Source organism: Natrix helvetica (genome assembly GCF_964273705.1).
Source record: "Natrix helvetica genome assembly, chromosome: 7".
NCBI classification, from domain to species: domain Eukaryota; kingdom Metazoa; phylum Chordata; class Lepidosauria; order Squamata; family Natricidae; genus Natrix; species Natrix helvetica.
The window spans coordinates 37,841,673-37,868,446 of record NC_138558.1 but is presented as its reverse complement, the minus strand read 5'-3'; the positions used below and the strand labels follow the sequence as shown (position 1 = coordinate 37,868,446).

The 26,774-nt window shown below is 39.0% G+C and overlaps 1 protein-coding gene across 1 annotated transcript in view; it reads left to right on the top strand.

Annotated features, from left to right (window-relative positions):
* The window catches only part of FAT4 (FAT atypical cadherin 4), a 109,729-nt gene that overhangs the window by 28,546 nt on the left and 54,409 nt on the right, over positions 1-26,774 (top strand). Inside the window, exon 2 of the mRNA XM_081959248.1 lies at positions 26,256-26,387. Coding sequence (XP_081815374.1) covers positions 26,256-26,387 — 132 coding nt within the window. The remainder of the gene's footprint in view (positions 1-26,255; positions 26,388-26,774) is intronic.

The following is a 26,774-nucleotide window of genomic DNA, read 5'->3' as shown; positions in this document are numbered from 1 at the left end:
GGGAGGCAGGAAGGAAGGGGAGGAGGGAGTAAGGATAGACAAGCAAGAGGGAAAGAGGAAAGAAAGCAGGAGGGCAGAAGGGAGGTGGAAAGAAGGAAAGAAAAGCAGACACGCTGGAGGGAAAGAGGAAAGAAGGCAAGCAGGCAGGAAGGAGGCAGAAGGAAGGAGGGAAGGATGGAACTGGAAGGGAGGCAGGGAAGGAGGGAGGGAGAAAGGAAGGATAGGAGGATAGGGAAAGAGGAAAGAAGGCAGGCAGGCAAAAAGGAGGGAGGTGCAAGGAAGGAAGGAAGCATAGATAAGCAGGAGGGAAAGAAGGCAGGCAGGCAGGAGGAAAGAGGAAGGAGGGAACTGGAAGGGAGGCAGGAAGGAAGGGAAGGAGGAAGGGAGGGTGGAAGGAAGGATAGACAAGTAAGAGGGAAAGAGGAAAGAAAGCATCTGAATGTACTAAACACGAGTCTTCAGGGAAAAGATGCTTCAAAGTTCTTTATTTGAAATTTAAATTTTTTCCTGAAATTTCCCTCTTAAAATGAAGGTGCGTGTTATACGCCTGTGTGTGTTATACGCCGATAAATACGGGTACTTGTTTTTCTTACATTAATTTAGTGACATCTATGAAGATTTTGTATTCCAGTAGAGACAGCCAGTATTGAGCTGTACTATAAATACAAGGAAAAAGTTAGCATTTTGCTGTTTGGTTTGATGATCACAGACTTTCAGAATTTGCACATTATGCAAATTATATAGTTTAAACAGAAGAAATCCAGAACTGTGAGTGCTGAATAATTGTTTGCTTTATAGCAGACTGGTGTCTGAAAGAACTCTTAAGTTGCATATCCAAACTTCAAAATATTTGGGATTTTAAAATAAAAGAAATCTAAATCTCACATAGTAAACAACTTCTTATGTCTTTGTTTCATCTTTAATTTTGATGCCTAGGTCATAATGCTGTTTAATAGTATGCATTGTGTAATCAGGTTGTCAACTTCAGAGTTTCTTAAATTGTTTTTTTGTAGTTTGATCCACAAATATTATCAGTATTCAGACCACAGATTCTAGATTCAGACATTGGGATTTAGGGAATAGTGGCTTTATGAGATCAGAAACATTGTGCCTTAAAACATATTAAATAAATAAATGGAGAGAAAAAAAGTGTATTGGCAAAAATTGATTTCTTACTGTTTAATAAATGAATTGAGATAGTTATCTATTCACTGAATGAACAGAAAATAGAAAATTTGTAATTTAAACCTCTGTTTGAAAACAAAATGCATTATACATTAATCCAAAGAAATCAATGTGATTATTTTTCATTTGTTATTCATTTTTGGATTGTGTATTATGACACTCTTTTTGAATGTTTTAATTATTGTGCAATGGTTACAACTGTATTTTCAAAAATAATAAGTAATTCAACCATACTTTTTAAAAACTTTTTTTAAGGCTGAAACAGAAAGTTATAATAGCAACTGACATTCATACTAGAAATGTAAAACAAATCTGTCTGGGTCTTCTTTTCAAGCCAAAAAATATGGATGCCAAAAGTAAAACATGTTATGATATAAGTGGATGTGCTATTTAGAGTTAGCTAGAGAGCCTAGCAAAATGACTGGAATCTTAATTAAATTCAAACAAAGTTGCAGAGTGAATACGTTTTTCATAATGTTATATTAAAGTGTGCATTGTGAGATGTGTGTTATGTTTACATTTCATACACTAAGAAAAATAGTACAGACTATATGGTAGGGAGAATTGAAAACGACAATTATAGAAATATTTTTATTGGTTTCATTTGTCTATTTGCCTAATTTGCAGAAAAATGGTCTAATTAATGTTACTAAATGTTTTTCATGATCCTAATTTGGACAGTCTCTGATTTTTGCAAGAAAGGCTAGCATCCTCTTTATAAAAGTATAATTATAATAGAATTTCTAATTAGCTATTCATAGAATTACATTGTGATTTAATTTTTTTTAATAATGTGGAATTCTTACAATAAAGCTTATTCTTTGCATTTAGTTTTCTGCTTCTTTGCACCCCATCCTAGAATGACATGCATTTGTGATGAATGTAAATATGTAGTAAAGATAAAACTACAATAATACATATGTATAATTATTATTTGGTTTGTTTGGCTGTTAATCTTGGGATATTGTTTATTTTCATAGTTCCCCCCCCCCCATGTTCTAGAATTAGCTTATGGTCTCCATAGTATACCCAAATAGATTACAGATGTGTTTGCAGAAGGTCGATCATATGCCAAAAGAAAAACGTTAGGAATGTTGAGCAGGCACTATATGAATAAAAAGTTACTGAACTTGCAGAGTTATGTTTCTCTAAGCCAGATAGCCATATAGAAGATTTTTTTAGTGTTAAAATAATACTGTATATGTTGAACTGATTTTCAAATAGAACAATAGCCTATAACTTAAGTTTATAGCTAAGTTCCTTTCTAGCTTTCAGTTTCTAGATAATAGCTTTTATATTGTCTTAGCCTCTTCATAATATTTCTAATGTGATTACAGAAGATGACTAAATTAGTATAAACCAGCACACGCACGCACCGGAGTGCCAGAACTCAGAAGAGAGCATCTTGCCGCCACACGCATGTGCACTGGACCAACTGTCCGCCATGCATTTGCACGAGAGAACCCAGAAGAGCAGCTGGCAATGGGGCGCATGCTCACAGAGAGGGCTCTGCATGCATGCCCTAGGTTCGCCATCACGGGTATAAGCTAAACTAAAGAAGTTATATTCATTGAAAAGATCTGCTGCTCCAGGACACAAATGTCACTGTATATAAGTATATGAATATATATGTTTATTGATATTACTTCCAGTTTAAATCCTAAGCATTTTCCTCCTGTCCTTTTGAGTCAACAGTCTTTTAAACATTAAATTCATAGCTTTAACATTTGTGGGGACCTGTTCAGTGTTTAAACAACCCTTCTTTCTGGCCTGAGCACATTTGGTTCCTATGTTAGCCACTTCAAGCCTTACATTTATTTGCATTTTTAATGTTTAAATACATGTAGCTGTAATAAGCAACTTGTTGTCTTTTGGTTATTTTGGATTCGATAGCTCTAGGAACTAGAGGAAAGCCTTGCTTGTCAGTAATACTTGGGACCCAGAATTCTGTTGCTAAGCTAAGCTAAGGCAGGATGTCAAATGACTGCATCAAGCTATGAGGGCAGCTCCAGGCAGTCCCAGTTGCCAATTTTAGGCAGATCTTGCATGGTTACAGCATCCCATAGGCACCTGATTGTGAGCCAGTTGCCAATTGCCAATTTACTTGCTACAGCAATGCCATAGCATTGTAGATGTAGGCCAGTGTTACTTTTTTCATACCTGTACCGGTTGTACTAGTCGTCAGGCACTTTTTGATAGAATGTGTGGGTATTCATTTTGCTGGAGGATGTTGTGTAGGCAGTCTTTTTCCTTTTTCTGGTGTCTTAGGTTGCTACAGTGTGTTTGTATATAGAGAGATAAACCACATTTACACACTATTCAAAAAAGACAATTAAAAACTAAGAAGAAAACAAAAAGAACAGGACATATTTTCATCAGCAATCAATACCCAGATAAGTAGGAATTAATATATTAAGTAGAAAACAGTATCTTAATGAAGAAACAACCGAGGAGAAAACCATACTCCCACCAACACTGATAGGGCAAGCTACTGTATATAGAGCTACTGTATGTAAACCTTAAACTCACTGATGATATTCTTAGTCAGGTAAATGACATGGCACCAAGCAACAAGCCAATTCACCAAGGACTCCACTGAAAAATGTATGTCTTGTCTAAAAATATATCCTACCTCAACTATTGAAAATTAAGCAATCTATTACATAGTATTAAGTGTGTGTCTGTGTGTGTATGATTATTCTAAAACAAATATTATATAATCAAATATTAATCTAATTACTAAAACATGCAGTTTCTAATCACATTTTCTGTAGAGCTGAACTGAATTAGGAATTCTAAAACTTTATTGATTACAGCAAGATACACAGTAGAGTAGAAAAGCAACATAGATCTTAATATACCTTGTATAAAAGCCACTAAATACATATCAGGTATGTACCAAGATAGCAAAGGCTGCTAAAATATTCATGTAACGCATAATGTAATCTACAGAGAGGCAGGTATATCATTTGCAACTATTGAGTAAACAAATAATGTTGATAGCTTCTGGATATATATTGAGAATCAGATTACTGAGGTTTAAGTACATTGCTCCATTTTTAGGCTTCAAGAACCCGCTATCATTCAATGATACTTAGTTAAATATGATATGTAAGGCTGCTTTTTCCATCTTAGTCTGAGCCCAGACTCACATTGAATTTCAAATTTAGAACATTGTGACTGGAAAGATGTCATCATTTAACCACTTGTATAATTCTTGATTAGATATTGCAATTATAGATATAACATTTTATTTTATCATAATTACATGGAAATAATAAAATGTTATGAAATTGATTATGCACCATGAAGTTGGGGTCAAATCTTACTATAATTTATGACTATTGTAAATGCTGCTTTTAAAATTGTCCCAATTCTGACACAACTCTTTAACCAAAGTGTTTTAGTATCCACATGTAGGTTATTCCTTGACTTACACCCACAGTTTAGCCCTAATTTCTGTTGTTAAGCAAGACAGTTGCTAAGTGAGTTGCACCCCACTTTATGACCTTTATTACCACAGTTGTTACGTAAATCACTGCAGTTGTCAAGTAAATCATGCAGTTGTTATCTACATCTGGCTTTCCCCAATGACTTTTCTTATCTGAAGCCATCTGTGAAAGTTATAGATGGTAATTGCATGTTGCCAGCACCTGAATTTGATCATGTGACCATGGCAATGCTGCCATGGTCAAAAGCAGGAAAACCAGTCATAAATCACTTTTTTCAGTGATGTTGTAACTTTGAACGGTCAGTAAACAAAAGGTTGGAAGTCAAGGATTATGTGTACAAAGTCCACCATTTATCATCTATGATTTTTAATTAGACAATCTTAGGTGAAAAGAGAATATAGACAGAAAAAGAGAAGTCTGTGCAAAGCAATATGAGAACAGATTAAAGAAAAATATAAATATATCAATTCTTTGTTTAATTGTTTTGATTCAAAATTGTGATTAAGAAAATCATTGTTAGCAGGTTTAAATAAAAAGAAAACATGATACCTGTTAGCCGAAAAAACATATTCTCCCATACAATAATGAAACTTGAACTCATAGTGACTGATCAGAACAGGGTTCTGTGTATCTCAGTAGATAGTTTTCATAGAACAATCAAACCTAATGTATAATGGTGGGTTTAGAAAAAAGCAAATTCTGTAATTAAGAGAATCATAAACAGATTTAAAAATAAAACTAATAATGCATTTAATAATCTAATCATCGATAACATGTGGTAAGATCATGTTTGAAGTGTTATGTATAGCTTTAGACATTACTCCTTAAAAACAATACTAGAATTAGAAGAGGTGTAAAAAAAAGGTGGCAGTGGGTAGATTACTAGAATAGTTCCCTAGGGCCATTTGTTAGAGCATGACAGGCTTTGCCCTGTCAGTTCCAGCTGACTTCGCCCTTGTTTCTAGGCTGTTTTTCACCCTCCAGAGGCTTCCCTGAAAAACCACCCAACGCGCAACAGGAACCGACTTCCAGTTTGCGCGTTGGGCCATTTTTGACCCCCTGAAGGCTCGAGAGGACAAAAAATGGCACTATGGGCAAACTGGAAGTCATAGTTCCTGAACTTCCGGGTTGCTCATACAGCCGTTTTTCGCCCTCCAGAGGCTTCAGGGAAGCCTCCTGAAACCTGGAGGGCCTCCGGGGGGGGGGCAGGGGAGGCTGTTTTCACTCTCCCCAATCTCCTAGAAAGTCTCTGAAACCTGGGGAGGGTGAAAAAAGCACACCAAAAGCAGGGGGAGCACTGGTGGTGCGTGCATGTGCATGGGGGGAGCGCGTGCATGCATGATGGGGGCCACATGTATAGCATTAGGGATGTGGCACAACCACACATGACTCCCCCATGAACTCCTCCCGCTTTTGGCACGCAATCACAAAAAGGTTAGCCATCACTGCCCTAGGGCATCTTGATAGATTAAATTATATATATGTAGGGTATCATATGTCAGGGTTTCCAATGCAAGAATCAGATGAGCGCACAAGTGTACAAGGCTACATTTGCATGCAAAGCTATCTCTCTCCCCCTGCTGTCGGTGCTGCTTCTCCGCAAAACCAGAAAGATTGGGGACCGCTGGCATGTTTAACATGAACAGAGATAAGTTTTCTTATCTCACTATATCCAATTTCAAAACTTTACTAAAACCAAGTTCAGGGAAATTCAAGGTGATGGAAGAAAATAGTTCTTTATGTGCAGTGCACAGCTAAAGTGTATCGATCTATTAATTTGTTCCAGTAATTGTAGCAGCAGCCAGGTTGGGTGTTTTGAAAAGGATATTATACAATTGCATGGACAATCAGGCTATCTGTGGTTCTCAGAGGATTGCAGGCAGTAAGTATGCTTGCGCGCACTGCGCACATTCATGTGGACGCCCGGCCCCATTGCACCGTACCAGTTGCAATGGGATCCAGAACCCACCACTGGTGGCTATGTACATTTGAATAATAAATAAACAATTTTAAGTTCTGAGGCAATATACAGACAGATTATTGGTTAGTTACAAAAGTCCTTGGTAGATCTTTAAAAAGATGTTTGGTATTCTAATATATGGAAACAAAATTAATGACCACAAATGTCTAATGTATTTATTATTTGCATTTTCACAGATTAGCGCAAATTACACTTTTTGAAATCAAACTAAAAAAATATTAGTTTAGGGAATCCCATGCTAGCAGCAGTCAAATGTATTCTTTAATTGTTTTAAGTATATTATTGTTGAAGGTTCACATTTGAAATGGTAATATTAAGTATATATTAAGAAACATCTATCTCCAGCTGGAATCTTCCTGAAGAAAGCTCAGTACTATTTGGTTGTTAATTTTTTTTAAGTGTATTTTTTTATAAGTGTCCTACGTTTGGATATTATCCTATTATAAGTATTATCGGTGAAGCATAAAATATAATAAAAGGATGTGTCCAGCAAATTTGTTTGGTTATGACTGTGGTGGTGTTACATTCAACAGTAAAAAGAATAGGTCAAATGCAGATGATTCTTCATGAAGACTTTGACTTTTATTGGTGATATGGGACTAAATGTGACAATGGGATAAATTAACGTATGTTATAAACTGTTTATATGTAGTCTCATTAGACATCTGGTAGCTTCTAAATATGGAACTGTTGATTTACTAGTGGTTTTTACTCTTAAAAACTTGGGATTCCATTTCTCGCCCTTATGGATAATTTTTCATTGATCCAGTTTCACATATAATAAACATCTGCATCAAAAATCACTTTAAGGTCATATCGAATGCTATAGTGAGTTTGGAACACATAATAGTTTATATTATCAAATTGTTGTATGGTTTTTCTACATTTATGTTAATAAAGCAACCTACACTCTTTTCTAAGAAGATCTTTGGTAACTTAGAACACAGATAAAAGAAATTAAGTCTAGATTTAACTAGCAGAGAGATTATGGAAATATAAGATGGAAAAAATAGCAGGCTGAAGATGGCTCTGTGAAAAGCGAAGATGACAGTTGCAGCTATGAGAAAGGAGGCAATTAGTAGACTGGATCCTTCAACCCTCTCTGAAGAAAGAGAGGACATGAGATTGTCCATGTGGTATTCCATATGATTGTTTCTCATGAAGAAGCTGCAAAATAGCAGTCTCCAGAGATGGGAGAATTTCAAGGAAGTGGGAACAAGAATTGCCATTCTTGTTTTAGCTGTAGTCAAGGGTTATGGTAAAGGGTTGAGATATGGAAATTTTATCCTTAATTAAATAGTATTATTTAGAGTTCTTTTGGACAATTTTTTATACCTGGATTGGAAAAGATTTTGCGTATGCTTATAGTAAAGAGTTATGGAATGAAGAAAGTGAAGAAGAGTGGGGAAAGACGAGGCTTGACACAAAGAGGAACGTCCAACTCTATTTTATTCACAAGAAGCAATGACAAGTAATACAGGAGAGAATCACCCGTTCCTTAGCCTGACAGCTATTTAAGGGAAAGCTGTCAGGCCGAGGAACCAATCAGGAGATCAGATCAGCCCGCCTTCAGCCATGCCGCGCCTGATTGGCTAAGGCGCAGCATGGCTGTTGCTGGCTGACAACAGGGGGAATTCCCCGGTCGTAAGTCGGGGAGGAAAGAATACAATACTCCTTCCCCCCTAGCGAGGACGCATGCGTAGCAGTGGAGCATGCGTAGTCGCTAAGATAGGCTGGGCGGCGACGGACACGCCCAGAACGCCTCAGAACTGGGCAGACCGTCGGAGAAGGAGGTGGTGTCCGTGGGAGCTCCTCCCTGAAGGGAGTGGAGCTCCGGGCGCCATCTTGAAGGCCTACCCCAGCCGGAGGAGGAGGCGGAGACTCAGGAGCAGGTAGGCAGGGCCGGGGTGGCGCGGCCGCTGGCGGGTTTGAGTCAGGGAAGTTCGAATTGTTGCGAGGGACAGGCTGGCCTGATTGAGGGAAGGCCAAAGTCGGTTGCAATGGCGGAGCTGGTAGCCCAACGGGGGCTGAAACGATGGAGGGCTGTGGAAGGCGGAAGGCGCCTGGAACAGTCTCTGGCGAAACTTCTTGCGGCCTGGGCAACTGCCATGGCGGGGGAATCGGGTGCGGCGCCAACCCCAGGGCCTCGGGTGGAATTGGCGAGGCCGACCCTGCGGGGTTGTTGTGTGGATCCAAAGGTTCGCGACGCCTTAATTGATCCACGTGGCGGCACCAGTCTGCACCGTCGGCGGTCCGGACCCTGTAAGAGCAGGGGCCGGTTACAAAAGTGACGGTGGCAGGCACCCACTTAAAATCCCCGGAGAAAGCCCTTGCCCATACTGGATCGCCCTCACGAAAGGAACGAGGAGGGGGTCCCAGGTTGCTTGGCTGTGCCTCAGAATAGGTTGGGTGCAACCTATCTAAGGTGGTCCGCAGGCGCCGGCCCATCAGCAGCTCAGCGGGGGTTTTTCCGGACAATGGACACGGGGTGGAATGCTGAACCAGGAGGTAAGCAGCCACCCTCGTGGGCCAGTCGCCCTTGTCCATTCGTCCAAGGGCGTCTTTGGCCGAGCGGACAGCGCGTTCCGCCCGGCCATTGCTGGCCGGATGATAGGGAGCGACGAGGGCATGCCTGATGCCTTGGGTGGCCAGGAAACCCTGGAACACGGTGGACGCAAACTGAGGACCATTGTCCGACACAACGACGTCCGGCAAGCCGTGGGTGGCAAACAGGCGCGTTAGTGCTCGGACAGTGGCCTCGGCTGTGGTGGAGGTCATGAGGATGAGCTCCACCCAGCGCGAGTAAGCGTCCACCACAACCAGGAAAACCTGACCTCGGAAAGGCCCGGCGAAATCCAGGTGGAGGCGTGACCACGGGCCGCGGGGAATCTCCCACTCCCGCGGCGGGGCCGCCGGAGGCGCTGGACGGGAGACCTGGCAGGTCGAGCACCTGGCAACCCAGGTAGCTATCTCGTCGTCCAGACGGGGCCACCAGACATAGCTGCGCGCCAATGCCTTCATGCGCGCTATGCCAGGGTGGCCCTCATGGAGGCGAGACAGCACCTGGTCACGCAGAGTGGGTGGAATGATCACCCTGTCCCCCCACAGGAGGCACCCACTGTGAAGGGACAGCTCTAACTGCCTGGCCTTGTAGGGGCGGTGGCCGTCGGGCACCGGCCCCCCAGGCCACCCCCGCAGAACCCAGGTCATCACCTGGGAGAGGGTGGGGTCGGCCAGAGACGCTGCCGCCACATCGCCCGCAGAGAGCGGCAAGGCCAGGTCTGCAATGGCCAAAACAGACAGGCAAGGCACTGTCTGAGGGTCGGAGACGGGCAAGGGGCAGCGGCTGAGGGCATCAGCGTGCCCCAGCTGCTTGCCAGGGCGGTAGACTAGGGCATACGAGTATGCCGCTAGGAACTCCACCCAGCGTGTCATCCGGAGTGACAGAATGGGAGGGGTCGGACGGTCACCGGCCAGAAGCCCAAGGAGCGGCTTGTGGTCAGTGAAGAGCGTGAAATGCCGTCCGTAGAGTTATTCGTGGAACTTTTTAACCCCGGACACGGCAGCCAGAGCCTCCTTGTCGATCTGGCTGTAGTTTCTCTCCGCTGGAGAGAGTGTCCGGGAATAAAAAGCTATGGGGGCTTCCGAGCCGTTGGGGAGGATGTGGCTCAGGACCGCCCCCAAACCCACGGGGAGGCGTCACACGCCAGAGTCAGGGGCATCCTGTCACTATATTGGACTAGGACTGCCTCTGACGTCAGCATGTCTTTGACAGCCGCGAACGCATGCGCTTCGCGGCTGCCCCAGCGCCAGGCTGCCGATCGGTCGAGCAACCGATGCAGCGGCTCGGCTAGTGACGCCTTGTGCGGCAAAAATGGCGCGTAGAAATTTAAAAGCCCCAAGAACGACTGCAGCTCCGCCTTAGAGGCGGGGGTGGGGGCGTTCTTGATGGCTGCGACTTTTGCAGGGGTGGGGTGGATTCCGTGGGCATCAATGGAGAAGCCGAGGAAATCCACTTTAGGCACAGCAAATGAGCATTTGCTGCGCTTTAATTTGAGACCCGCGCCCCTAAAACGGTCGAGGACCTTCCCCAGTACTTCGAGGAGTCCTGAGCGGCTGGAAGCAGCGATCAGGACATCGTCGAAGTAGGGTACAACGCCAGGGAGCCCATGGAGCAAACGCTCCATGAGGCTCTGGAAGATCCCCGGGGCTACGGAAACGCCAAATTGGAGGCGGCGGCAACGGAAAGCCCCTCGGTGGGTGACGATAGTCTGCGCAGCCGCCGCTTCGTCATCCACCGGGAGCTGCTGGTAGGCCTGCGCCATATCCAGTTTCGCAAAGATACAGCCCTGCCCCAGGGAGTGGAGCAGGTGCTGTACGACAGGGACTGGATAGGGGTTTGCCTGAAGGGCCAAATTGATGGTTGACTTAAAATCGGCGCAGAGGCGTATGGAACCGTCGGCCTTCACAGGGACCACTATTGGGGTCTCCCAACGCGAGTAGTCAACAGGCTCCAGTACGCCCTGCGCCAACAAGCGGTCAATCTCCTCATCAACTTTGGCCCTTAAGGCAAAAGGCACCCTGCGGGCCTTCAGCCTAATGGGAGCAACCTGGGGATCTAAGTTAAGAGAGATGGGGGTGCCCTTGTATAGTCCCAGCTGGCCGTCAAAGACGTCCGCGTAGGCGGAGATGACAGCCGCTACGTCAGGGGGCGTGTCTGAGATGGAGTGCACCCCCTGCACGGAGAGACCAAGGGCGGGGAACCAATCCAGCCCCAGCAATGCGGGGAGGGGCTTCTCAACCACTAGGATTGGCAGGCAACCCGAAAACCCCCCGTATTCAACCCTGACAGAATGGCAGCCCAGGGTTGGGATAAGTGACCCCTGATAGTCCCTTAGGGCCACGGGGCTAGCAGACAACTGGCGTTTAAGGACGCCGGGGCACAGTTTCTGAAAGTCTGCCCAGGCAATTAAGGAGCGGGACGAGCCGGAGTCCACCTCCATTACGCAAGGCGCGCCCTCAATGAGGACTGACGCCTTGATTCTGTCCGCACCTGCGGAGGCCTGGTAGATCGCCTCAGCAGGGGCGGCTGCTGGGCCTGGCTCCACAGTGTAACAGCTGGCCTTCGAGCGCGGCTGGCGGCGGGTCTGCTGCTGCGGTCCGGCTGTCATCTGCTGGCCTGTGGCTCCCTGGGATGGTGGTGGTGGTAGCACAGCTCGGCAAACTTGGGCCAGGTGCCCTTTTTTCGAACACCGGCGGCAGATGGATGCCCGGAATGGGCAGGCTGACCGGTCGTGGCTGCCCCCGCAGCCAAGGCAGGCTGTCAAGGTCTGGCGCGGAGGTCGCGGATTGCGGCGTCTCTGCAGCTCTGCCAGGCGAGCCACGAGTTCTTCCTCTTCCTCAGCCGGGCTCGGTATGGGCACCAGCTGATCGATGAGGCAGGTCTGCGCTGGGGAAGATGGAAACGGGTGGCGGTCCATCTCAGCGACGGATTGCTCTGACAACTCCACCGCCCGTGCCTCAGCGACCGCCTCTGTCAGGGTGATTTCTGGCCGAGCCAGGAGACGCCTCCTCAGCCGGCGGTCCCTGATGCCGCTGACGAATTGTTCCACCAGGTTGTCCTCCAAGTCTGGGAACTCGCAGGGTATGGCTGTGGTCCGCAAGGACTGGAGGAACTGGCTGACGTCTTCGTGCGGCTTCTGGACGCACTGACGGAAAGCATACCGCCTGGTGATTTTCGATGGTGTCGGGGCGTAATGTCCCTTCAGCTTGGCCATCAGCGTGTCCCAGTCGAGGTCGTGGACTGGCACAGGGGCTGCCAACGCCCGGGCGGCGTTGAACATCGGGGTTCCGCAGCTACTGAGGAAGAAGCTGCACTTCTCCTCCATCGGGATACCCCGTTTCCCGTTGGCTCGGAGGAAGCACTCAAAGCGCTCCAAAAATCCCGTCCATCCCTCTCCATCGGTTCCGAAGGGAGCGAACGGGGGAAGCGAAGACATTGCGGCTTGAAGTTGTGCGGCTCGGGGAGCTAAACTCAAGCGGCTGTGTGAAGAGGTCGGGTTCCGTCAGGGTCGTCGCCTCAGGAGGATCCCACCTTCGTCGCCAGTGAAGAAGAGTGGGGAAAGACGAGGCTTGACACAAAGAGGAACGTCCAACTCTATTTTATTCACAAGAAGCAATGACAAGTAATACAGGAGAGAATCACCCGTTCCTTAGCCTGACAGCTATTTAAGGGAAAGCTGTCAGGCCGAGGAACCAATCAGGAGATCAGATCAGCCCGCCTTCAGCCATGCCGCGCCTGATTGGCTAAGGCGCAGCATGGCTGTTGCTGGCTGACAACAGGGGGAATTCCCCGGTCGTAAGTCGGGGAGGAAAGAATACAATAGAATGTTTTGCCTGTTAATTAAGAGGAAGTAAAACTAAGAAGTTTCTTAGAGTTTTTTCTTTTTCTTCCCTCTTTTTTTGCTTTCTAACATATTTTATCATTTCTTTCTATTTTTCTTTTTAGTTTGTATTATATTTTACTGTTGTAGTTAAAACTGAAATAAAAACATTACTTAAAAAAAAGAGAATATGGAAAAATATTTGTAAGTAATACGATATAGATATTCATAGATAAGCTGGCTGTAATAAAATTGATCTAGACAAATTAAATGAAGGAAAATGATTATTCATACCTGTAGTTGTGGACTGAGGGGAGCAGTCCACAATGGATAGTGGTAAGGTGAAGGTTCCCCCCCAGGGGTGGGTTGTTCCTGGCATTACTGCTGGTTTGGTGCTTGCAAAAATTCTGCCGCCAAACCATTACCGGTTCAGATGAACCGGTCCAAACCGGTAGGAACCCACCACACATGTGGTAGTTGTTTGCAGCTCTAGCTGGCATGACTAAACACCAAAGGCACACGGAGTGCTGTTAGTGGTATTCACATTCAAATTATTATTATTATTTTTCAGTTTAATACAATTATACATATTTTACTGTTAAAAAGGTTAGGAAGCAGAGACTTCCCATTTAGTTTGCCAGTTATAAGACATATATTTTAATAGCCTGGAGAAGTGGGAGAATGGACTGGCTATGATGAATAACATGCAGTCTGTTGTTACAGGCATCTGTAACCAGGTAATCCCTTAGAGGGCCACAATGAATCAGAAAATGTACAGAAGTGACTGTAACCTAATAACTTTATTTGTAATAAAATTCAGGAGGAACATTTGGCAGAATTCCTGTGTAAACACAATTCTTCTCCTCTTGATGTTAAATAGCTATGGAGCTTTTTGTCTGAGGCTTTGTCTTGGAGTGTGTTCTTCAGCAAAGAACAATGTGGCCGCTGGGGAGAGAAAAAAAAGAACCTACTCCAAAATGGAGTGAAGTCTAACATTCAGAAAGAAGGAAAGAATCAATCACAAGCAGGCTTGTAGGTGCAAATGTAAGCCAGATTGAGTGGTGGTGTTATAATGATTAAATTTTAGAAACACTCAAAGCTTTCTTCAGTTCCTTTCACAACTGTTTTTCCATAAGGCTCAATCACTATTTTGGATTAGTTTACCTATGGTTAGTTTGTTTATACATGGTCTTTTACATGTATAAACATTTCTTTTTTTCCTTCAAGTCCAATAGCCATGCAGGTCTCCCGTTGCTGCTAGGTGAATGCAAATGAAGTAAATACTTTTGATGAAAGTTTGTATCTTCGGGGTTTAGTCTGTTAACATATTGCAGATGGGCTAAGTGTTTGCAATTTGAATACAAGCTGTGTTTAAGATGACCTTGTGTTGTTTTCTTCTTTTTTTCCCCCTCATAAAGATTTGTTAAACAAATCAGATTTCATTTCTTGCAGCTTATACAAAGTTTTCATCAATTTATAAAGTAAACAAATTTAATTTTTTTTTGAAAGGCATCTTGGTTAGATTTAAATTCTATCAATCAAATATTTATTACTGTTATTACAGCAGCATGTAAGTCCTACAATGCTAAAGTGGAAACGATCTTTCATGTTACATTTTTTTTAAAAATTGTATTAGTGTTGCATTCATTATGTGGTAACAGTGACTGAAAACCTATTTGGAAAACTGTTGGGATCAGGGGTTGCAGCTATCCTGATATTAGACAGCATCGTCCAATTCTCCTTTTAGCAGATTCAAGATATTCCAAGAAGAGGAGACAACTGGCAAAATATTTAGTAAACATACCTCCTAATTAATATGAGTGGTATGGTAGCCTAGTGGTGAAGACTCTCAGTGCCCATTTGGAAGATTGAGAGTTCAATAGGTTATGGCAGATGTTTTTCTACTAGGGTGCAAAGAAAAAACATCAGCTGTGAACACTGTGTGATGTTAGGAAGGGCCTCTGGAAGGGCATCTCTCAGTTTCATCCAGTTGTCCCAACTCTAGTCCGAATTAAGGGGTTATAAGGTCATAAAAAGGGAGGGTTTTTTTAACTTCCTAATTAATATGTTATGGACAATAATACATAGTCCTGAAAAGTCATGGCTATGTTAGAGTCATAGGTGCATAGAAAGTAAGAGCATGTTTGGCATAAAACTTGAGAAGAAGTTTCTGAGGGGAGACAAAGAGAAAATGATAAGAAATTAATGTGTGGGATAAAAGGAATTAAATGAAACAATTAAATTTAATATTAAGTTTAATATTTTCAATATGTTGCTATTGCTGGTAGATATTAATGGATTTTTTTTTTACTAAGTTCAAATGATGAGGCTTTAAAGATGTGTTTATGGATAAGAGATAAGATATGGGAAGAATTTTTATGTCAAATATCTTCTCTATAGAAATTAATGGATTTTTTTTTACTACGGTAAGTTCAAATGATGAAACTTTAAAGATGTGTTTATGGATAAGAGATAAGATATGAGAAGAATTTTTATAAGTCAAATTTCTTCTCTATAGTTGAGTCCAGGAGCGAGAAAGTTAGATCAGTATTCCCAAATGGGTTTAGAATTTTAAAAAAATTCCAGTTTATCTTCTTTGACTGTTGATGTTTAGAATGTGTGATTTCACACATCCAAACACACGTTATAAAATATTTAAAAAATATTTATGTACTAAGAGTGAATGAGAGACACATTCAAGATTGCACAGCTTAACATAATGTTCCAGTTGCATTAAAAAGAATAAATTGGAAATCATAAGTACTACAAACAGAAGAACAAATTGTATAGCATAGCAGAGACTTTTCTTCTTTTCAACTATTTCTTGCTCTCAAGTTGCAATCCATAAATAATTATGGATTATTATGAGTGAGATATTTTATAAGATAAATTTATTTATCCTTTAATTGTAAAAGGTTAAACTAATTGAGAGACAATGAGATTACCCTTGACTATTTTAATTGCTTTAGAACATCTGTACATATAAATCTTGTTGTTCATAATTGTTTATATATAAAATCGCCTGCCAAACTATAAAAGTAGAAAAAAATACCAAAGAAAAAGATATATTTTATTTGTATTAATCTTTGCTATAATTGTGAAAAATGAAAGTAATCACAGGCAATATTTGAAACTAGTAGACTCTTTTTAGTAGTTTCAAATATAGGGTTGCCAACATGATCGCCAATGTCTGGTGGTGGATATGGCACAAAAAGAAGAAGAGTCTCTCTAATGAAACTACCTCTTGTCTTTTCTAGAGACTAGAAAACTATTGAAAAGTCTTCTGTGTCATATAAAATATACAATATATGTCTATGCAGGTGTGCATGAGTATGTATGCCTGTGACTGTTATATATATACAGATATAAATTATATAAAACGATAAAGAAATAGAAATATAGACATACAATAGATATAGTATATCTTATTCCTTTTAATCTACGTCATTGAAAGCATCTAAATTCTCTTTGATAATGTTACTTCTTCCATCCTCCTACCTCAATGAATTCTCAAATGATTAATTAGAAGAGTCTCTACTATTACTAAGACTAAGTGGAACTACAAATAATTTCTTGCTTATTTTAGGTACACACAAATATTCATAAAATTGAACTGATTTTTTAAATATTTGCCTTTGATCACTGTTAAAAATATATTAGCTTACTGTCAGATCACTATTATTTTAATACTGTATTGTGGTATGATGCAGTTTAGAAGAAAGAACATATGAATCTAAAGATATAGCAGTTCATATTTTCCAGCTGTCCTTAGAAAAAGTGGGATGAAGTTGAAATAGGAGCATGGAAATTTCAACCCTGGAAGTTACTTCTGTAACTTTGGACCAGGTACTATATCTCAATCCAATCTACCTTACAGGACTGTTGCTGTGAATAAAAATGAAAGAAATGAAAACTAATAAGTGCTACTGTGAGTTCCTAAGTGAAAAATAGGATATATATTTAACAAATAATTAAAGGGGGGTTAGAAAAAAATCAGCAAATGAACTATTAATTTTCCTTCATTGTTTGAAGATAGAAAATGTTGAATTCATTTTAAAATTATATTTTTATTCTCAGTTTGCCTGATTAAATGTAAAGCAAGAATCTTAATCTACATTTATATAATAAATTCAAATAAAAAAACATTTCTTAGAACTAAAGTGGTAAAATTAATTTGTGTATATATGTGATTTTTTTCCTGCTGAGTTATATTTATATTACATAATCCATTTAAGTTTTGTAGGAATAGTTAAAAGAACATGTTATCAGTTCTAAATCATATATTTGTGAAAAGCAATCATTGCTTTTATAGCAGTTATCTTCAAGGCAGCTGAAAGAGTAGAAATAATAGTTTCTTCACTAGAAAAAAATATTTCACTATAATTAGGTTTTAATCAAACTACAATTGTTTTGCTGAGACAAATAATTTTCTGAAAAAGCTTTCCTAAATAAATAAACCAGAAAAGCAAGTATTTTGATTACTTATCAGTTGCAATTTATTTCAACATATTTATATGTTAAATATGCACTTGGTTCCATATAGTTTCAGTATCATGATTAAGTCCATTAAAACATTTATCTCTTTACATCTATGGATGTGTGCTACATCTAGGCTTGTTCCTGAAAAGCAAAAGTTCTGCAGAATACATCCACGATATAAATTCAATAAGACTTTCTAGTGTCTTTTTAATACCATTCTTTGAAATGGTTGTAATGCTGAGATATGGTTTGTAACTTGCAGTTTATTCTTCCAAATACTCACGACTCTTTCTCATTGTTTTCTTCTAATTTGGAAAATGTATAGCCCAGCTGGGTAGAAGTCAAATTAGTATTCAAACTTTCTCGCCATTACTATGTGTAGTGACTTTTTATATGCTATTTCAGTATTAATAATTAATCACTTTATATAGTAACTAGAAAACAGAGATACCTGAAAGGGCAGGAATTATGCCAAACGTGTCCTTCATTCACATAATTAATTTCTCAGCATTTTCATTCAACAAAAAGTTGGTTTTGTTTCAAAGGTCGACACTGATAAAATGTGTTACTGATCTACTAATATCTCTGGAAAAATCATTAGTACCTATTACATTTCACTGCTGGGATGTCTATTTTATAAAATAAATTTGCTCTGGGAATGAATGGTATGGAAAGCAAAAGAAAAAAATAAGCAGGTTCATTGTTATACTACGTCTCTAGAATGATTAAGTAATGGTTAAGATTGAAGAACTGGGTGGTAATCTTTTTTTTAAAAAAATGTGAGTTAATAAAAATATTTCTTTTTGTAACATTCATTGTTCCATTACACCATATTTTCCACCTGAATTAAAGATTTATTAGTACTGTTTTGGATTGCTTTACTTTATTTGTTTTTATATGATTTCCTGTCATGATATTTTTGTTAAAGCCTATAAGTTATGAAGAATTAAAATGGAAAGATAGACTTTAGGAGTGTTAATGGACATATTGCAGAAATAATCTGAAAATTAAAAAATAAATGAGTTCTTTCTTGAAACTAAATTTCTTGTCTACATCAATATTTAAAATTATGTGATGTATTTGCTCAAATTCAAAAAAAAAATCTTTTGAAAATGAGGTCTGGAAGCTGAAAGTCATCTAAAACTAGACTTTCAGCAGACAGAAACAAACTGTGCAAGCTGCTCAGAAATGCAACATATTAAGAAAAGAGAAATTAGTATTAGTCAGTATTTAAATAATACCACAGATATATTTCATTAACTTTTTATATGTTGTTAGACGTTATAGTGTGATTTAATACAGTATACTAAATATTAATTAGCCATTGATTCAGCAGTGTTTAATGCTAATAAATGCTTAATTCATGCTTAAATATCTGGCGTATAAACATAGGTGTGCGGAAGTATGATAAAGGTTATGTTACGTGATTTTTACTAAGTATTCTGATAGGAAAGAACCAAGATAAGTGTAGAAGTGAAAAAATAAATATGAAGAGAAGAAGAAGAAAATAAATTTCAGATAAATAAGAGAGATTCAGTAGAATAAATTTTATTTGTTATATTTATTTTGATATACTGGACCATTTGGGGAGAAGTTCGGCTAAAACCAAATGCCAAATAGTAAAATCATTTTGTCAGTTTGCCTCTTCGTTATAACAATGTAGTTTATACCTTTGTGCCATTTATGCAAACTTGGTTCATTTAGTTAATGTTGCAATTGATACTTTTTTAAAAAAATAGATCAATTTATATCAGCTGCACAGGAAAAAGCATTCACACAATTATGTTAAATGCGAATGGTCAAATATCAATAATTGGGCATAGATTTTAAGATTAAAATTTGTTTCTAAGAGGAATGAGAGTCTTTATCAACCCCCATATCAAGTAAATGGTTGTGAACTAGTTTAATACAGAGGTGGGTTCCTGCTGGTTCGGCCCGGATCAGGGTAGGAACCGGTAGGGTGGCGGTGGGAGGCTCAGTCTTTACTTTACTTTACTAAAAAGGGACTCGGGGCGCCTGAACACTTCTGCATATGCGCAGAAGTGTCGTGCATGGCGCACATGAGCAAACCAGTAGTAAAATAAATTGCAACCCACCACTGGTTTAATTCTTATTATATAACAGTCAGCCATGTTCAGATACGAGTGCTATTTTGGGGGAAAAAAATCTTAGCCATTGACTTATTAAAACAAGAAGGAAGAAAGGGAGGGGACCTATATTTGTTATTGCTTTCACTGATTGGACAGAAACTATTCAGAGTTTTAGTTTTAGTTAATATTGTCTCAATCTAACCAGCATCTCTTCCCAAAATTGAACTAGGAAAATCTTGGAATATGGCCCTTTTATCTTTGTTGCTCCTTCCACCATACAGTTTGAGACACGTCCATCCCCCTAGTATTCACACACTCATGGTCCAACCTTTATAATCCTATATATTTTTACTATTCAAATACCACATTCAGCAAGAGTTCCATTGGCTTCATCTATGTTCTTATTTTTATTTTTTTGAAAAAGGTCTTTGAGAATGCCTATGCTGCAGAAAGCAGCAGTTGTCTGGAAAGGTTGGCAAATAATTCAAACAATTATAAAGGTATATTAATTTCAAGGGGAGCTAAACATAGCCGTACGAGGGGCTGTCACTTTGGGGAAGAAAAATAACTTATTCAGTTCCTGCTTTTCAAGCCACATGCGAAACACACAACTCCACTCTTTGTTATATCACTACACACTCAGTGGGCTTTCAAAGGCATTTCACTGTCAAGAGTATTGCTAACTACTTATCCACACTTGTGGCTGTTCTTGGCCGGTTGCCCAGTTTGCCTGTCATTCAGAGGGCTTCCCCACTCATCCCCCTCTGCACCGCTCCATTCTTCTTGATAACAGATATGCTCAAGCTGCAGGAACACATGCTTTTGGCTGCTTGTGATGCATAGTGATTCATAGAAGGAATTGTCTTAGTTTGTGAAATAAAAGCGGTGCCTGGCCCACGCCTGAGACTTAGACAAGGGAAACTTGCCTTTATTGCCGCCTCATGTTAAATTGAGATGGTGCTTAAGTTTACTATTTGTTTTGCATTTTCCTCCTCTGCTTGCCATAAACCCTTGCACAAACTGATTTAGCAGAATACTTTACACTTATAAAAGAATTTGCTTTCTCATGGAAGTCCAACTTTGGGCATTCAAATCAGGAATTATACATTGCGGTAGAAAGATTTGGCTCACTCTTCGGATCTAGTTTTTGTTTCATTAGATTTCCTACTCCTATCCGCCCTTGTCCCAAGCTGGAAAGTATGGTAGGAATAAGTGATGCAAATAACAGTATGCTGTTCATCTTTTTACACAGATTTTCAAAGGAAAATATTGTTCTCCTACTAATAAATTGTCTAAATTGTCCCTTGCCACAAACAAATGCTTTTTCGGTATTACTTATTTTTTAATTCATGGAGATACAAAGATCCATGGCTTTTCTTGAAAACAGCGCTTACATTTTCTCACCCTGAATAGTGCTTCTTATACAAATGTAATTAACTCTTTTCAATATTTTTATTACTATTTTTTTAAAACAAATATACTGGATAGAAAAGCTTGGTCTTGCCTTAAAATAAAGATTGTTTTGCCCACATTTGACATTTTGATATGAAGATATTTTTTATAACTTTATACATTTCATACATTAATCATTTTAAACCACTTTATCCATAGATGTATGATGAAATATTCAGGAAACAATGAAACAATGAAAAAATAATCCAAAAAAATAATACAGTAGCAAGGAAGAAGAAGAAAAGTATTGCGGAAAGAAAGGAGTTCAAATTATATTGGACAATAAAAGGATTTTTGCCTGTGATAAACAGAATTAGAAGAGGCCTTAGGCAGACTGTGCAGATAAACATGAAATGTTCTGTAGGTCCTTTGAGCCCAAACCACTGGTTGAGTGAGAAATTGAGCATTTTTTCTTAATTTTAGCCCAGCATATTCTATATTGGTATCTGAAGTTGTCTTCTGTTCCTCCCTATGCAGACTCTTAGTTTCTTGAAGGCCTCTTGTCATTCTGTGCAAAGGACGTTTACTAGAAACTGCCAGACTTCGTTGGAGGATTAGGCCTTCAAGTGGAAGAGAAAATTTGCCCCCATTTAACTAAACAGCTGTCTTTTTTTCTCCTAACAGAATACCAGTATTATGCAAATAAACAAATAAACAAATAAATGTAAGACATCTGGTGACCTTTTTCTACTTGAGTCACAACCCTTCTGTAAGTCTCTGATGAGACACATGCATAAGACCGCTGTGGTTAGAAGAAAGAATTATCAAATAGAGTTTTGCCTTGCGAGTGCAAACTATATTTACCACATTTAAGCTAGCTCAGCATATTTGTGGCTTTTTCCCTTAGTTTCACAAGACAGTTGAAAATATTGTTGAGAAGGAGTATTGTTTCTATTTCATAAGTAGAGGATGTCATTGTTTTGCTTAGCGCATAGCAAACTATGGAACTATTGACATTAAAAGATAGAAAATAAGGACATTTTGGGTCCAAATATATATATAACACACATACACATACACATACACACATACAGACAGACGGACGGATGGACGGACATACATACATACATACATATATATATATATGACTGAATTTTAAAACACTGGTAAACAAAAGTTATTTGTTATTTGTTTTTCCCGTGGTGCTGGGCAGATGCTGAAGTGAAACAACAATTGGGATACATCTGAGCCTTTCTCAGGTTTTTAAACTCCTAAATTTTTTTTTTGGGGGGGGGAGATTAAGAGGATATGGAAAGAGTAAAAGAAAAACTCTGCTATATGAATGGTTTCCTTTTCTATGGATTCTATCCTTTGGATTCAACCCCTTTTTGCTTATTAATCAATCCTTACTATTAGTTATCAGTAGTAATCAATGCCTTATTTACCCAATTGTTGTACGATACTAAAAAATTAATATTCTATGTTATGAAAAAAATGTTTATGGCTATATAAATAAAAATATACCGTATGTTTGTGTTTTATGACTGACCACTAAGTAAGTAACTTTGTAGACTAGAATTAGCTTGACTTAAGCGCTGCCCTAGTATAGCTTTGATTGGCATAGTTACATTGCTGCACACAAGATTCTTCAAGGATGAAGAACAATTTGGGGAGAACAAAGGGTCAACACATTTGGATTAGGTAATTAGAAATTTTGTAAGGGGTACATTTTCTTCCATTGGAATAAATTATCAGTTTGACAGTTTGAAAGTGCTAGTTTATAAGTGACAGATCAGATGATAAACGATGGGACCTTTGGCTTTCTAGCTGAAGAAGCAGAGGTCAGAGCTGTAAAACGATCAAGTGGTACTTTAACTAGACAACTGATCTAATAATAAAAGGCTGCAGAAAACGATTGACAAGAGCAATGTTAAGCTAAAGCCCTAGTGCTTAAATTTCATGAAAAAGCATAAGAAGGCTGAAAGCAAAAAAAAAAAAAAAAGGCTTGTGCAGCATCTATTCTTGTGGATATGAATTAATATCATCAAGTTCAGGAAAATCTGAAGAAAAACCATTCCTGGTATTACTCATTAGACAAGATCAAAGAAACTCCTTTAGGTTAACAAGAAAGTTGTCTAAGCATATATTAATACTTATTTCATGATTTTTTTATAATAATGCCATCTTTTTACTCACCAAGATATTTTTCAGTCTCCCAAGCTACATTGTTGAGTAATGGTTGTTACTGACTGACACCAGGACACCTTTGTTCAAGTTTGCTTTCAAACATGGAAGCAGTGAGTTTGGGCCAGTTTTCTTCTTTCTTTCTTTCTTTCTTTCTTTCTTTCTTTCTTTCTTTCTTTCTTTCTTTCTTTCTGTCTGTCTGTCTGTCTGTCTGTCTGTCTGTCTGTCTGTCTGTCTGTCTGTCTGTCTGTCTAACCTACCTACCTACCTACCTAACTACCTAACCAACCAACCAACCAACCAACCAACCAACCAACCACCTACAGTACCTACCTAACGAATATATCTGTCATCTATACAATTTGTATGCCATTTACAAACTGGGTCTCAATGATTCTGTCACTCACAACAACTAAAACAAGAAGAATACAATTTATAAAAAATGAAAAATAAAAGTTATTGTGAATAACACACCAGGCAGGATCAAATCTAAGAAGTTACCCTTTCTTTGACAAAGACCTGAGTGAACAATTAGGTCTTCAAATCTCCACTAAACAACAGCAAGATGAGGGCCATCTGGACATCACAGGCCTCTACAGAGAGACTATATGTCTGGCATTCTGATAGATGGTTAAATTAAAGGAACCCTGAGCATACCAACACTACAAAATTGAATCAATTGGGTAGATATACGGGAGACAATTCCTCAAGTAACAAGGCCATATGCCATAGTTTTGTTTTTGTGGGGATGATCTGAATAATTTTAATGCTACTTTACTTTCTGAAATAGAGATTTAGTTTAATGGCAATTAAAGCTTTACATTTTGATAGAAAATAAAATATTAGATAAACTAATCTATGCCCATCTCTCCATATATACATCATCCATTTTTTAACTTAATCATGTCACCCAGGAATTATTAAGTTAAATGCCTAATGACAAAAATGTTTTTAAACCCAAGAGGTTTTTTTGTTTCACTTTCAAATGATTGTTAGGCCTCTGAGTGTAAATGAGATTTTCAGTGCTACTGCATATTACAAAGTTCACTGAATTTTCAAGTTATATATCACATTGTCATCAGTTATTTATGTTTATCCTTTTTTAATCATTCTGAATTGTAATCCAGGCTATATGTCAGTTAATTCTCTGCATACATATGAATTTTTGCATAAAATAACAACTATGGGTTGGCTACAAATGCTTTAGACTAAAAGGGATATTGTGAAGTTGTATCTGATGAAATATCAGTGACTACCTGAAATATCAGCTATGATAGTATAGTATGAATGAACTGGAGAGTATTACTTTAAGATACAATCTGTTGAAATGTAACAGGCTTCTTTACTCCTTGTTATTTTAAAGGACAAGGCTTGAGTGGTACTAAACACTTTGCTTTATGGCCTGCTGCATATTATTTATATCACTACCTTGGGAACTTGGGACAGTCAACAATTATAACTTAACATATCCATGGCTTGTTAATATCAGGCTAAAATATATAAAGGAATTTCCATGGATATTCTCAGTCATCCAGGTCATGGTTGTCCCAAAGGTGCTTTTTCAAGAGGCAACTGGACTTTCTGGGTTTTTTTTTTGAAGATGTTTCACTTTTCATACAAGAAGAACTGAAGAAGATTTTCCAGAGCTGAAAAAAGCTTTTTTGATAAGAAGCTAAACATCTTCAAAAAAAGCCCAGAAAGTTCAGTTGTCTCTTGGAAAAGCACCTTTATGACTATTGAAAGGAATGTATGTTGCCTTGAGATCCTTGGAGCAAAGGTAAAATCAAAATTAGTAATAAATTAAAAATATTGCGCATTTAGGAATGGCTTATTTTTATTTGGATTTACTCATTCATATTAATTGAATTAACTATTCAGATTTGATTTAATTTCAAGGTATATATTTATAGGACAATTTACTGATCAATGGCCTTGTAGATCATATCCATGCCTCTCATATCAAAAGTATATAAATTAGTTTGAAAGCAAAATATATATAAAATCATAAGTTCTCAAGATAACGAGTGCTGGTGTATGTCAGTTTGTAACTGATTCTAACTCATGTCTTTTAAATCAAGTTGAGGAAAATCTCATGTGAATAGAGGTAGAAGTGCTGAAATACAATTATTTTTCAGTCTGTCTACTTCTTCAACTATTGAGTGGTTCCTTACTTGGTTTCTTTTTCATTTGCTAATGTATTTGCTTTCTGTCTTTGCTGAAGGGAACTCTATCAGAACTGTGACATTATCTCCTTGGTGGTCTTCAGGTTTTGGTAAAGTTATTGCTTAGGGCCCTCTTACTTTCACTAAAGATATAAACCAGCTGTTGTCTGTCTCTTCTTTATTGGGAGATAATTAGTATGTGTCTACCTAAGAATGGAAATCTAAGCTGTTTAAATGCTGCATCAGCAATCCTGTGAGAACTAAACAAACTTGCTTACATAGAAGAGAGTAAACAACTTCAGCAGATCTTTCAGATGCTACCATTAATGTCTCCAAAGAATATAAACAGAACTTGTGAAAAATAAAATATGTTTGGGTTAAAGGTGAAAAAAGAGAGAGTAAGTCCAAAAGAATGTTCAAATGACATGCTTCTAATACTAATTTTTAAGTTTTTAAGATTCCCTTTCATACAGAAGAGTTTATCATGTCCTATTTTTATGCTAAAAGTTGCATTCCTTGTTATAGTTGTGATACTTGCCAATATATAAATAGTCAGGGAGAATTTAACACCACCTTGTCTTTATGTCAGGCAGCATTTAATGGTTGAGTGATCTTGTGCCCTGGGTCTTGGCAGCTGTCCTCTAGAGGCCAACTTTTGGGGATTACATTGACAGTCAATCAGTGGACCATGTCCAATGTAAACTAGACTAGAACCATTTAAATTCAGTTACTATCAACAAGTCAAATTAGTTTTAGGGAAGCTAGAAGCTTTTCTTGGAAGATTTAATAACAATGTGGACATTTAACAGACACGGTCTTATTTCTTGTTTTTGTTTGGGAAACTTCTTAAAGGATTAAATGATGCACTACTTATTTGAATTGATAAAAACATAAATAATTTGCAGGAGCATTCAATTAATTATATTTTTCTCTTACTTTCACTATAGGTGGAAATAACTCTGCAGGATGTCAATGACAATCCACCAGTGTTTCCTACAGATATGCTTGATCTGACTGTAGAAGAGAATATAGGGGATGGATCTAAAATAATGCAACTAACAGCTACAGATGCTGATGAGGTATGAAGTTGGCTACTTTTCTGAATGGTGTTACAGTGTTGGTGTTAAAGTGATTTGAATACCCAGATTGATTTTCTACAATATAACTGAAACATTAAGAGTTGTTAGGGGAGTAGGACACAAAATGTGATTACTTACTGATTAAAAATAGAGCTTGATATAATTTACCCCAAATATGTTAAGCTGAAGACTCCCAAACACTTGAGCTAGGCAGGGAAGCTTAAGGACTTGTCTCTTTGCTTAGATTTTTTGTCTTTTCTTATGACAACCTTCCTGATCATGATTTCTGTATAGGCTTCTTTGCCCATTAACAAAAAAGCTATGCAGTCCTGAGAAGGCCATTTCAAGGAAGTGTTATGAATTTCTGGTTAAAAAGTTTTTTCTCGA